The sequence below is a fragment of the Peromyscus eremicus genome, chromosome 3 (genome assembly GCF_949786415.1).
Source record: "Peromyscus eremicus chromosome 3, PerEre_H2_v1, whole genome shotgun sequence".
In the NCBI taxonomy this organism is placed as follows: domain Eukaryota; kingdom Metazoa; phylum Chordata; class Mammalia; order Rodentia; family Cricetidae; genus Peromyscus; species Peromyscus eremicus.
The window spans coordinates 2,539,939-2,553,793 of NC_081418.1; the positions used below are offsets into that span (position 1 = coordinate 2,539,939).

Genomic DNA, 13,855 nt, shown 5'->3' on the forward strand with positions numbered 1-13,855 from the left:
CCGACATCACTGGATTCACTTCAGTCTCCTGGTGTGCTGGCTTCCTTGTACCCATGGGTTCTTTGTTGTTCTCACCCTACTAGAGGCTCAGGAGTTTCCCCTTTCATCTTTTGTTTTCTTGTTACATCCCTCTATTTCTCTTGAGGTGGGCCCTCCCATTCCCCTTTCTTGCTACATTATTGATGAATCTCTGGATGCTCTTTTGTCTCCTGAGACCGCCCCCCCCCCAGTCCTCAGGCATAGAGTGGGAGCTGAGACATTAACAGAATCGATAACCTCTTATCTTGTAGACTTTACTGGTGTACAGTTTTCTTAAAACTCCTCTTTTTCTCTGTGCCTCATCTTGTCACTTTTCTGAGTTAGACAAAATAATCCAACTGGTGATTATCTATGGAATTAAGTTGGAAAGTCTAGTTCCTCACCCCAGTGTTCTTCCCGTGAACTATATTGGCAACAGCCAGTATTGCATGTGGAATTAATTTCTAGTATTTCCAAAGGTTATTGCACATGTACATTTGAAAATTCCTTATATATTATGTAACATGGCTCCATTCCTTAGGAGAAAATAGAGATTTGTGATAGAGTGTAGATCTGAAATGGCTTATTCTACATTGAAATGTGGAGCCCCCTAATGTGGGGAATTTAACAAGGAAACTCCACATAGTTAAAAAGGAGGTTTATTTTGGGGTAACTTACAGCCAGTAAAGGGATTGGTTACAGGACCCAGGAGAGGTGAGGTGCAGTCCAGCGGGACTGGCTTCCATTTCTACAAAAGGAGCCTTTGGAAAGTTGACATGATTTAATGAATCTGTAGACTTGAGATAGAATTGACATCTTGATATTTTTACTGATCGTAACATCTGTTCTTTGGATACTTGGTGAGATTGTCTGGTATAGGTCTCTAGGATTGTGTGTATTTATTGTTTATGTCATGGACAGTTGTAAAAATCTGATTTAGTTCCTTTTATGTTATTATTGTGTCTTTCAATTCACAGACATGGACTGTTGTTCTATTTATTCCATCGTCCTCAGTTTCCAGTGTTTCATTATTTTCAGTTTACTGACCACCCTTTCTCTGCCTTACTTGAATTTATTCCTATGTATTTTATTCAAAAGTAAGATCATAAGCTACTTCAGACATGCAAAGAAATATAATGAGCAGCCATGTGCTCACCACCCGGTTTAGTCAGTAAAGTACAACAAATAGAATTAAAGTGTCCTCAACTGCGTTTTCTTCACTGCTCTTTTTAATTTAGTGTTTGTTATTACTAGCACAATAGACAGAGCCTCCCAAATATATCACCTTCCTAGTCTCAAGAACCTTTGAATTTGCTACCTTACATGGCAAAATATTTTTTTTCAGATGTGATTAAGGGTCTTGAGATGGGGCATTTACCCTGGACTACCAGGACATCCCCCTTGAAATTTCAGGGTCCTTATAAATGAAAGAGAGAGTCTGGGTTTCTTGTAATATTCCTCTCCAAGGGCTGGATGAGGCCTCGGATCTCTGATTTTTATGACCTAGATATATGGCTACGTCTCTGAGGTGCTTCCTACAGGGTAGCCTTGTGACTTTTATGGGAGAAAAGAGAAGGTTTATTTCTTCATTCATTTATTTATTTATTGAAAGAGAGTTGTCTCAATATACATCCCAGGCCCTGAAACTCACAATCCTCCTGTATCTGCAAGTAATGGGATTACAGATATGTGCCATCACATCCAGTGTGTTGACCATACCATACTTGGTGAGATTGTCTTGTGTAGGTCTCTAGGATTGTGTGTATTTGTCTACTTTTCTAATATATGGATGATGTTGTCATTACTAACACACACAATGGAAGATCGATACCAAAATTCATATATCATTCAAAATCATCTGTTTCTTTTCTCTGCATTTAGATTTTCTTGTACCTCAGTTTTAGAGACACGATCATGTGTGGTCAAGTCAACCGCTCCTGGATGGCGATGACACAGAGAGGCTTCTTATGGAATGCCGTAAGTAGACATGTGGGAAGGTGTGACTCTCTCCCTTCCCTGTGGCCACCAGCAGTAAGTACTTTTTGTTTGTATTTTTGGTTTGTTGGTTGATTGAGTTTGGTTAGTGCAAACCTGGAGGAAGAGCTAAGGATAGAGAATAACATTACCTTAAGAGATATATCTATATTTTAAATTTTAAATGGTGAGATATGTATGTTGAATATTATTTTTAGAATGAAGCAAAGACCCACTTTGCTGGATAAGTTGTACCTCATCTGTATTTCATTACTTGTGTCCTTTGTTTTTTGTTGTTGTTGTTTTGTTTTTTTTGAGACAGGGTTTCTCTCACTCTGTAGCCCAGACTGGCCTCGAACTCACAGGGATCTGCCTGCCTCTCTGCCTTCTGAGTGCTGGGATTAAAGCCACCACTGTCTGGCTTCATTATTTGTGTTCTTATTCCAGTTGATGAGCACAGACTCCATGAGCTCTTGACCATGAGAAAGGAAACTTCTAAGAAAGAAAATTTTGATCTGGGCTTGATGGCGCACGCCTTTAATCCCAGCACTCAGGAGGCAGATGCAGGCGAATCTCTGTGAGTTCCAGGACAGCCAGAGCTACATAGTGAAACCCTGTCTTAACATCCTCCACTTCTGGCCTGGGGAAAAAATGAAAAGAAAGAAAATTGTTTTCTTTATTATTAGTTTTTATAATTATTCTATGTGTATGGGTGTTTTGCCTGCTTGTGTGTCTATGCACCCACCACAGCATGCCTGGAACCTTCAGGAAGAGGGCAATATATCCTTTGGGATTGGAGTTAGAGAAGGTTGTGAGTCACTATGTGGGTGCTGGGAACTGAACCCAGCTCCTCTGGAAGAGCAGCAAGTGCTCTTAACTACTGAACCATCTCTCCATACCCCGAGGGGCGCTTTTGGGGTGTATGATCTGTAATGACCATTTCATAGCTCATAACTGTAAGGCTAGTTCTGAAAAAGAGAGGGCATTTCCTTACTGTACGTGACTGACAGCATGTAGAACTGATGGGAGCAGGTGTTTATATGGACTCTGGGAAAAGCAGAAATAAGAGGAAGGAGAACCCAAGAACACTCTCAACTCTCGCTTTGTTCTTCCTGTTCTTCGCTGCCGTGGGCTGGTATTTTCTACACCTGTATCCAACAGGTCTCTGAGAGAAAGTGCTGGCTTTTCTAATGCCTGCCAGGCTTATGCAGGGTCAGTCTTTAATAGTGGTGTGCTATTTTTTCCCCTCCAGAGCATTTGTATTCACTTTTCTTCTTTGAGTTTTCCAAAGTTAAAAGGAACACCCCTTAACAGCTAACACATAAACAAGAGGTTTGTTTCTTTAAACATCTATTCTCAGAGCATCAGCACCACGGGAGAGCTTGTGGGAGACACAAATTCTCAGGCCTCCCCACTCGCTCACTCAGCAGCGGGTCTTTATAATCCTCCAGACTGTCCCTGCAGGTCCAGCTTTAGAATCACTTTCTTAAACTAAAACCCAAGACAGGCATTTCTGATTTGTTAGCTCCTTGGCAGCACTGCACAGGGGGAGAGCAGAGTAGTCTGGTCAGGACTGGATGGTGTCCTGATGGGCTGCATGGTCATGGAGGTGACTTTGGTCTGTAGTTGCTGGCACCCTGTCCGCTCCTCTTAGCTTCTATAAGAACGTTGAGCAGGTTTTGTACCTAGTGCCTGGCCACCGGACACAGCTCAGTCTGAGTACATGTTGTCGTCTGTCCTCTGGTCATTACTCATGAGGGAAAGTGATGAAGTCAGCTGTGAACTAACTTTAGACAGCAGGGAAGTGATGGCCTCTGAAGCTGGGTTGATCCCAGTTGTTGAGATTACAGTGTCATCCAAGAGACATGAGAAGTCACCAAGGGACAGTGTATGCCTCATTTTTATCGTGGCCACAAGACTCCTCATTTCCAGCTATAAAGAGTACAGACCATGTAAAGACTAGGACCATGACAGTGCCTAGAAGTGCATGTTAGGAAACGCTGGGCTGTGTATAAGGGCGTCTTGTGTGCATGCAGACGCACTGACAGTACCAAGCAGCTTGTTTATGTGCCTTGCGCACTTTGAAAAGGTGTTTTACTTCCCACTCTGTGACGATTGATCATAGTTTTTGAACTAGTAACAAACAGTTGCAATTTAAGTGCAGCCTGTACTTCGGGTGCTGTGCAGGCACTTTACCCACGTCCCCCCTAGACAGGTGTTGCCATTGTTCTCATTTGACAGGGGAGAAAATGAGTTAGCTAAACAATTGCTCGTATTAGTAAGTTCCTGGGTTAGAATTACAACCGTCATCTGGTTGACCACAAAGTGTGCACTTAATTACTAAACATGAATGAGAAACCTGTCACCCGCCGTTTGCTCTTCTCCTAATTGGTGGCACAGGATCTCTGCTCTCCAGCTTCTTTTAAAATGGAATCTTGAGTTCTGTCTGAGAGTCAACTCTCATCAAAAGAATGGCATCAGGCAATATTCATAAAAACAGTTTATCATTAAATTCCTAGGTAAGGGCTTTTGTCCCTGGACTGAGTTAGAATGTAGTGTAGTTGGGCTGCATTGGTTTAGGCATTCTTTTGCTGTATTATGTTCTTTTGCCCCAAGTTCAACTCCTGCCCAGAGTTCTGCTGGGTGTAGTCTCTCCATTTATTCAATCAGTCTCATCAGAAGACATGAGGTCATCTCCTCTTGCTAATAAAATTCTGTTCTTCATTCTTTTATATATGCATGTTATTGTAAATTCTTACAGGTCAGGGTAAATACTAGATTGACTGATAATCACAAAAGCATATGAACTTAAAGAGTACTTTCTGTTACAAATTTTCTGGGCTCTCCCAGCTTTTTGATATATGAGATTTCACTGTTTTCCACTTTGTATGTCTTAACTCCCAAAGAGACTGAATGCTGTATGTACATTGAGTTCGGTGACAGAGTGCCTGTCTAGCATGTATGGGGGTTTGATTCCCAACCTGAAGAAACATGTTTAACATTTTTATCTGAGCGCACTTTATTTTTCATTGGCCAAATCCAATACTTTTGAAAATGTGTTTTGCAAGTGTAGTCATTATTTTGTGAAATTTGAGTATTAGAGAACTCTAAACATTTTAGACTCCTTTTCTATTTGGAAATGACTCCATGAAGAGCTTCTAGTATTTGATGCTTTAAAATGTTTAAAAGTTTTATATGAAATAGATATGATTTCTTAATGTATTTTATTTATTCCTTTTAGATTGATTTTTCCACAACGAAAAACATTGCAGATAAATGTGTAGTGAGTACTTTGCAGAGGTGGCGTCTAACTGTGCTACGCCTGAACTTTCGAGGCTGTCTCTTCCGAACAAAAACTCTGAAAGCTGTCAGTAAGTATGCTCACACCAGTGGCCTACCTTGCTCTGCTGTGTCCAATCAAAGCGAGAAAAGCATTAAGGGGAGACTTCAGTGTTGTTAGGTTGTATGTTCTGGGAATTTGTCCTTTGTCCATTCTTCTTGATCACTTTTTTCTTTTGTCTAGACTTCATGTCTGTACGATCAGTTTGTCTGCTAAAACTGTAAGCATATATCCCCACTTTAACAAAGCCCAACACTAGGCAGGAACAACATTGCCTACCCTCCTCCTCAGACCATCATTCACTTATGGAAAGGTTCCCTACTTTGTCAGTTGTTCAAAACTTACATTGACATATAATTTAAAAGTGAATAGCATTGGCATCACACTCTTCTGGTTCCCATTTTCTCCCACTGTTAACCCTGGAGGTCTTAAGAACAGGTTCATCTTGTAACATAAAGATCATGCTGTTTGCATTTTCCTTTATCTTCAAATTTTTTCTGTCACTCACTGCATATAGACTTACTAAATTCTTTTCATTGACTGTAAAATAATCTTTGTGTGATAAATGTGTCATAATTTCCTTACCTGCTTTCTTGCTGAGGGCATTGAAGTCATGTCTAGTTTTCCAAGGCCACTCTGTGCTTGCACTGTGCTGTTTGTCTTTAATCTACATGTTCTTTGAGATTCAGGTTTTTACTCCCCATATATATTCCCAGAGGAAACAATGTGTTTTAAAAGTATTTAGCCAACTGATTCCAGATAATGAGAAAAAGTTACATACATGTATTTAACATCTTACTTTGGAAAAGTATAACAATAGTAAGAGGGTAAGTCAAGTTACAGAGTGACATACACACACATTTGTACCCTGTATATAACATAAATTTATGTGAAGAATTTCAATGTGAAAAATTATATATATATATATATATATATATATATATATATATATATCTTAATTCTTATTTGAGACAACTGCAATGATGTATACATGTTTTAAGGACATATACACATGTAGTAATGTAAAAGACATGCATGGGAATAGAACACTCCAAATACATGATGGGGGAGGGGGGAGGGGGAGGGGGCAGGATGTATGGAACAAACAGGTGGAACAGAGGAAATGCACAAGGAGTACAAATGTATCTCTACATTATTTTTGTATATAAATAAAGACATAAGTAGAAAAATGACTCATTAGATTGGCTTTCTGCTGGTACTGAGGAAAACTGTAGCCCTGTGGACGATTGGGTTGTACTGGAACATGTTAAATGTCTTCCTGTTCTCACGTCCATCATTTCATTCTCTTCGGTGCCCAGGTAGACAATCACGTGTTATTATTATGTCTGTTCATTCCTATTCTTGTATCTTTCCCCCTATTTTAATTTTGTTGCTTAGAACCCCGCTTTGAAGTATTGAAAATGAGCACAGATATGCAGCTATCTGGCCTGATACTTAGCACCCTTTCTTATACCTTTAATGAGAATAATATTAATATTATCACACTCTTTCCAGGCTATGCCCATGTGAGAATATGCTATCCTTGCTCCCACAGAAGCCATTCCCACATGTTTGTTTCTCATTCCATCTGGTCACATCAGTCTCTGGTTCTTTTTTAATTTTTATTTATTTATTTTTGGTTTTCTGAGACAGGGTTTCTCTATGCATCTCTAGATGTTCCTGAACTCACTCTGTAGACTAGGCTGGTCTTGAACTCAGAGATCCACCTGCCTCTGCCTCCCAAGTGCTGGGATTAACAGCATGTGCCACCACCTGGCCAATCTCTGGTTCTTAAGGAACCACTTATTGGGGGATATATTAAGGCAATTCCACGTGGTTAAAAGGAAGATTTATTCTGAGGGATAACTTACAACAACTAGAGGGATAGGTTACAGGGTCTGGGAGAGGTGAAGCAGTCCAGTGGTGTTCTCCAGAGAACTCTGCTCGGTCTACCATCCAACATCCAGGATCACCAGAAACCAAGAGAGCCGGCACATCTGGATCTCAGGTCCTAAGGGCTTCTGTCTCAGCCCCGCCTCAGGGGCAGGCTATAGGTAGGCATGACAGTTACCGGAAGCCTCACTGGGGGTAGTACTTCCAGGTCAAAGCTGGAACAGCTACCTACTACAATTACTAATTTTTGATGCACCAAAACCCTTTCTGATTTATAGTCTAGATTGTTTCTTGTTTCTATGTAGCCCTGGCAGTCCTATAAACACCAGACTGGCCTCAAACTCAAAGAGATTCACATGCCTCTGCCTCCTGGTTGCTGGGATTAAAAGCATGTACCACCAAGCCTGGCTCATATTACAGGTTCTTGGAAAAAGTTCATTGGAAAAGAGTTTAGGCTGGAGAGAGAGAATGAACATCTCTTTATTCTACCATTTGAATTGATTGCTTTTTGTAGTCTTTTAAAAAATTGATTTATTCATTTTACATCCCAACCACAATTCCCCCTCCATCCTGTTCTCCCCCCCCCCCAATCCACTCCTCCTCTGTTTCTACTCAGAAAGGGGCAGGCCTCCCATGGGTATCAGCAAAGCATGGCATATCAAGTTGCCATAAGACTAAGCTTCTCCCCTTGCATTTAGGCTGGGCTAAGGCAATCCAGGATGAGGAATAGGTTCCCAAGAGCCAGCGAAAGCATTAGGGACAGCCCCTGCTCCCACTATTAGGAATCCAAATAAATCAAGCTGCACAACTGTCACGCACATGCAGAGGGCCTAGGTCAGTCCCACACAGGCTTCCTGGTTGTTGGTTCAGACTCTGTGAGTTCTTATGAGGCCAGGTTAGTTGTTTGTGTGGGTTTTCTTGTGATGTCCTGACCCCTCTGGCTCCTACAATCCTTATCCCAACCCTTTATCAGGATTCCCTGAGCTCGGCCTGATGTTTGCCTGTGGGTCACTTCATCTGTTTCCATCAGTTACTGGATGGAGGTTCTCTGATAACAATCGGGGTAGTCACCAATCTGACCACAGGGGATGTCTAGTTCAGGCTACATATCCACTATTGCTAAGAGTCTCAGCTGGGGTCATTCTTGTAGATTCATGGAGGTTCCCCTTGTATCCAGTTTCTACCTCACACCCAAAAGCCACCATCTTTTTCAGTACTTTTCCCTCCTCCCCACAACCCTACCCCTCAAGTTCCTGTGCCCACCTGTCTTCAGTCCACCCAGGAGATCTCTTCTACTTCCCCTTCCCAGGGAGATCCATGCATTCCCCCCTTGGGCCCTCCTTGCTACCGAGCCTCTCTGGGTCTGTGGATTGTAGCCAGGTTATCCTTTACTTTACAACTAATATCCACTTATGAGTGAGTACATACCATTTTCTTTTTTTTAGTTCCATCCATTTGCCTTCAAATTTTCTTGATGTCATTGTTTTTAACAGCTGAGTAATACTCCATTGTGTAAATATATCACATTTTCTTTATCCCTTCTTTGGTTGAGGGGCATCAGATCCAGGCTATTACAAATACAGCTGCTATGAACATAGTTGAGCAAGTGTCCTTGTGGTATGTTTGAGCATCTTTTGGGTATATGCCTAAGAGTTATATCACTGGGTCTTGAGATAGATTGATTCCCAATTTTCTAAGAAACAACACATTGATTTCCAAAATGCCTGGCTTTTTTATAGTCTTAAAAATAGATAAAATAATTATAAACCTTACTCTCTCTGCCTCTGTTTCTGTCTTGTTATATCCCTTCACATATATCTCTATACATACACATATAAGAAATATATATTGAACTGGGTGTTGGTGGCACATGCCTTTAATCCTAACACTTGGAAGGCAGAGGCAGGTGGATTTCTATGAGTTCATGGCCAGCCTGGTCTACAGAGTTGGTTCTGGGACTGTCAGAGCTACACAGAGAAACCCTGTCTTGAAAACCTCCCACCACCAAAAAAAAGAAAGAAAGAAAGAAAGAAAGAAAGAAAGGAAGGAAGGAAGAAAGAAAGAAAGACAGACAGACACACTGAAATATACTGTTTACAAAATCTATAATTTTTGAATAAAGAAGGCAAAATCAGGGAGTAATATTTAAATTTTCAGTTTGACTTTCGATTTTGATGACACTGTAATGAGTTTCCGAGGAATGTGAGGATAAAGCTCTAGAAGCTCACATTTCTGTTTTGTTCCTGGTCTCAGAGGAAAGTTTCAGATTTTCATAATAAGTGAGATTATCATTTGTTGGCGTGCCCCCCAATGTTCTTGATCAGTTTTTTTTTTTTCCTGTAAGTGTGCTGGGTTTTTTTCAAATGCGTTACCTCTGTCACCTGCTTCCCACTTCCACTCTGTTAACACAGCACAGATCACACCGAGTGCTGTTTGTGTACTTGCATTTCCTTTTTTCCCACCTCAAAGGAAATAAGAGCTAGTTTATTTTTATTCAAATAAGAGTGACTGTGGACCAGGAACACAGGTATGAGTTGCCCCGAATAACATGTTCCCTGGAATTGGTTACCTGAACTTTTTATCATCAGTGAACAAAAGAAAGTCATAAATCGAGGCACGTTAGTAGGGAAATCAGGTAGGCTGGTTGCAACGAAGTGGGGTGTCACTGCTACAGATTTTAATGTTTATTGTTTTTATTAGCACATACTAATTACACATAGTAATGGGCCTCATGATAGCATTTTATATATGCATGTAATCTATTTTGATCATAGTTACCCCCATCACCTCTTGCCCAGTGATCCCCTTCCTCTTCCTGGTCAGTCTGCTTCTGTGCTCACGTCCCTCCTTCCCCACAGCTGCTTTTCTAGGACCAATCTTATTCATACATCATGCGTTAGCCTTTTAATATACGGTTGTATTTTATTTTCTAACATTTTCTGAAGGTTGTTTGCATGTATATTTTTAGAGGAATATTAGCCTTTTGCTTTCTTTCTTGTGATATCTATTTGGTGTCCTTGTTTGGATAATACTGGTGTTAAAGAATGAGTTCAGGAGGAATTCTCTCTCTTTCCTTAAAGACTATGAGAAGGGTTAGTGTCACTTATCCTTTAAATGTCTGGTAGACCCTGCCAATGAATCCATCTGGTCCTGGGCTCTTCTTTGTTGGAGGCTCCCTGTTATTTATTTCCAGTCTTTGGTTACTATAGACCTATTTAGACTTTATTTCTTGAGTCAGTTTTGATAGTTTAAGTGTTTGAAAATTTGTCAACTTCCTGTAGTTGGTGTATAACTGTTGATAGCACTTCCTATAGTTGGGGTATAACTGTTGATAGCACTTCCTGTAGTTGGGGTATAACTGTTGATAGCACTTCCTGTAGTTAGGGTATAACTGTTGATAGCATTTCCTATAGTTAGAGTATAACTGTTGATAGCATTTCCTGTAGTTAGAGTATAACTGTTGACAGCACTTCCTGTAGTTGGTGTATAACTGTTGACAGCACTTCCTGTAGTTGGGGTATAACTGTTGATAGCGCTTCCTGTAGTTGGGTTATAACTGTTGATAGCACTTCCTGTAGTTGGTGTATAACTGTTGATAGCACTTCCTGTAGTTGGGGTATAACTGTTGATAGCACTTCCTGTAGTTGGGTTATAACTGTTGATAGCACTTCCTGTAGTTGGTGTATAACTGTTGATAGCACTTCCTATAGTTAGGGTATAACTGTTGATAGCATTTCCTGTAGTTGGGGTATAATCTTAACAGCACTTCCTGTAGTTGGGGTATAACTGTTGATAGCACTTCCTGTAGTTAGGGTATAACTGTTGATAGCATTTCCTGTAGTTAGAGTATAACTGTTGATAGCATTTCCTGTAGTTAGAGTATAACTGTTGACAGCACTTCCTGTAGTTGGGGTATAACTGTTGATAGCACTTCCTGTAGTTGGGGTATAACTGTTGATAGCACTTCCTGTAGTTAGGGTATAACTGTTGATAGCATTTCCTGTAGTTGGGGTATAATCTTAACAGCACTTCCTGTAGTTGGGGTATAACTGTTGATAGCATTTCTTGAAGTTAGAGTATAACTGTTGATAGCATTTCCTGTAGTTAGAGTATAACTGTTGACAGCACTTCCTGTAGTTGGTGTATAACTGTTGACAGCACTTCCTGTAGTTAGAGTATAACTGTTGATAGCACTTCCTGTAGTTGGGGTATAACTGTTGATAGCACTTCCTGTAGTTAGAGTACAACTGATGATAGCATTTCCTGTAGTTAGAGTATAACTGTTGACAGCACTTCCTGTAGTTGGTGTATAACTGTTGATAGCATTTCCTGTAGTTGGGGTATAACTGTTGACAGCACTTCCTGTAGTTAGAGTACAACTGTTGATAGCATTTCTTGTAATTGGGGTATAACTGTTGACAGTATTATAATCCTTTTTATTTCTGTAAAGTTAGCACTAACAAGTTCTCTTTCATGTCTCGTTTTTAGTAATACTACATTCTTGTTTGTGTTTTTTCTTGGTAAGGCTAGTTTATATGTTGTTAATTTTGTTGTTTCAAGCAATCAATTTTTGGACTCTTTTTAAAGATATACATAACATATAAATTACCAATTTAACCCCTATATGTATCAAGTCTGTGGAATTAAGTATCCTCACATTGTGCAACCATGACCACCTGTCCCTAGAACTATTCTGTCACAGAAAGCTGGATCTCATCCCCCATTAAACCCCCGACTCTCCCCTTCCTCCTTTCCCCAGCTCCTTCTGACTACCACCCTACTTTCTGTCTCTATGGATGTGCTGACTCAGTACTCCATGTGAATGTAATAACAGAATAGTTAGAGTCTGGTGACTAGCTCATTAGCATAATGTATTCAAGCTTCACCCTGTGTTACAGCTGTATACATGCACATGAGGTGCTTAACTATTGTTGTAGACATAAATCTTGTTAGTTTTCTGTTGCCAGTACAAAATGCCTGAGGTGAATAAATTAAAAGAAGAAAATGCTTATTTTCACTCAGGGTGTCTGGGTTTTAGGCTGGAGGTTCTGCCACCTCCCTGGGGTGCCACGGGCTGGAAATTAGACCTTTATAATTGGCCTTTCAGAAATATTGAAGAGCCAAACTAAAAGTTTTCAACTCTTTTGGTTAGGTACTAGGAAGTATAATTGGTAATTGTATAGTGAGAGTATATTTAACTTAGTAAGAAATCACTGAACTGTTTTCCAGGGTGTTAACACTCCATTTGCATTCCTATGACAGTGAACAAGAGTGCCATCACTGTCCTGGAGTTTGATCGTTCTTGTAGGTGTGTGATGGCATCCCACTGCGGTTCTCAGATTTCCTTGATGGCTTATGCTCTTTTCGTATGTATTCACATCTTGTTGGTGAAGTGTCTATTAAGGTGTTGTGTTTATTTGTTGATTTTTGGAGACTGGATCTTGCTAGGTTGGCCTTGACCTTTTGGTGATCCTCTTGCCTCTGCCTCTTGAGTACTGGAATTACAGGCATGTACCACCACATCTATCTCTGTTAAGGTTTTGGGCTCATTTTAAAATCAGCTTGTTTCCTTATTGTATGTTTCAGATAATGGTTCATTTTCTAATGTGTCATGTAAATACACTATCCTAAGGTGTGACTGGCCTTTCCTTTTATTTATCTTTCTTCTTTTTAAACACAGACACAGCTATAATCCTCTCTTGATTTTTGAAACTTACTTCCATGTAAAGGCTCCCTGGTGTTTAGGACAGGCCCACTGAGCAGTTTGGGATAGAGAGAAAATAAGCTACATTGTTAACACGATGTGTAGAGTCCAGAGATCTTCAGATAATAAAAATTCTTGGGCCAAGTTCTCTCCTATGCAGTGGGTGTATTGACTATGTGTTTGTTATATCAAATGATAACATTCGTTCGTTATATCAAATGATGACTAGAATATATGAAACTGATGCGTGTGTTGGGATCAAGATAGCCCAAACACATTTTCTTAATTTAAGGGGTGCTTTTGTATATTTTAAAATATAGTAATTCTTGGCCCAAATATCTTTATTGTAGCAATAATTAAATAGGCAAATCTGACCAAATCTTGGTATTATTTTTAAGGAAGCAACCTGTCTCAATTATTGTGATATTTTTAATTTGTCACCAATGATTTAATAAAACCAGTTTTAATTCTTGTAAACTTGAATATATATATATATATATATATATATATATATATATATATATATATATATATATCCTGAACATAAAGGAACGTCCAAAGTCAGTCTATGGGGTAACTGTTAAGTAAGAACTTGGTAGCACAAAAATTGACTGTAGTTCCTTGAAGCTCTGACTGGAAATGAGCAAACCTTATGCTTTCAAAAATATAACTTCAATTAAGGCTTTGAGCAATACCAACATTCCAACTCACTTAGCTTTGGGATGTTTGAGACTAATTTCTATTATAATGTGTTCCAGAGCCTATTTCCAAATACATCCCAAGGGATGATGTTGGCTATGAAAGTCAACCAATAAAATCCCCAACTAGCCTCTAAAAATTGAAGCAGGGAACAATTTGGACCCTTTTCTGAATCATACTCATCTGTTCCCCTCCTTTCAATCCTCCTGCCCGCCAGTGAGGTAACA

The 13,855-nt window shown here is 39.8% G+C and overlaps 1 protein-coding gene across 6 annotated transcripts in view; it reads left to right on the top strand.

Annotated features, from left to right (window-relative positions):
* Nucleotides 1-13,855, top strand: part of Fbxl13 (F-box and leucine rich repeat protein 13) — a 207,044-nt gene that overhangs the window by 83,657 nt on the left and 109,532 nt on the right. For all 6 annotated transcript variants that reach the window (XM_059257223.1, XM_059257220.1, XM_059257217.1 and 3 more), the window contains 2 exons: nucleotides 1,900-1,995; nucleotides 5,234-5,363. In XM_059257223.1, coding sequence (XP_059113206.1) covers nucleotides 1,900-1,995; nucleotides 5,234-5,363 — 226 coding nt within the window. The remainder of the gene's footprint in view (nucleotides 1-1,899; nucleotides 1,996-5,233; nucleotides 5,364-13,855) is intronic.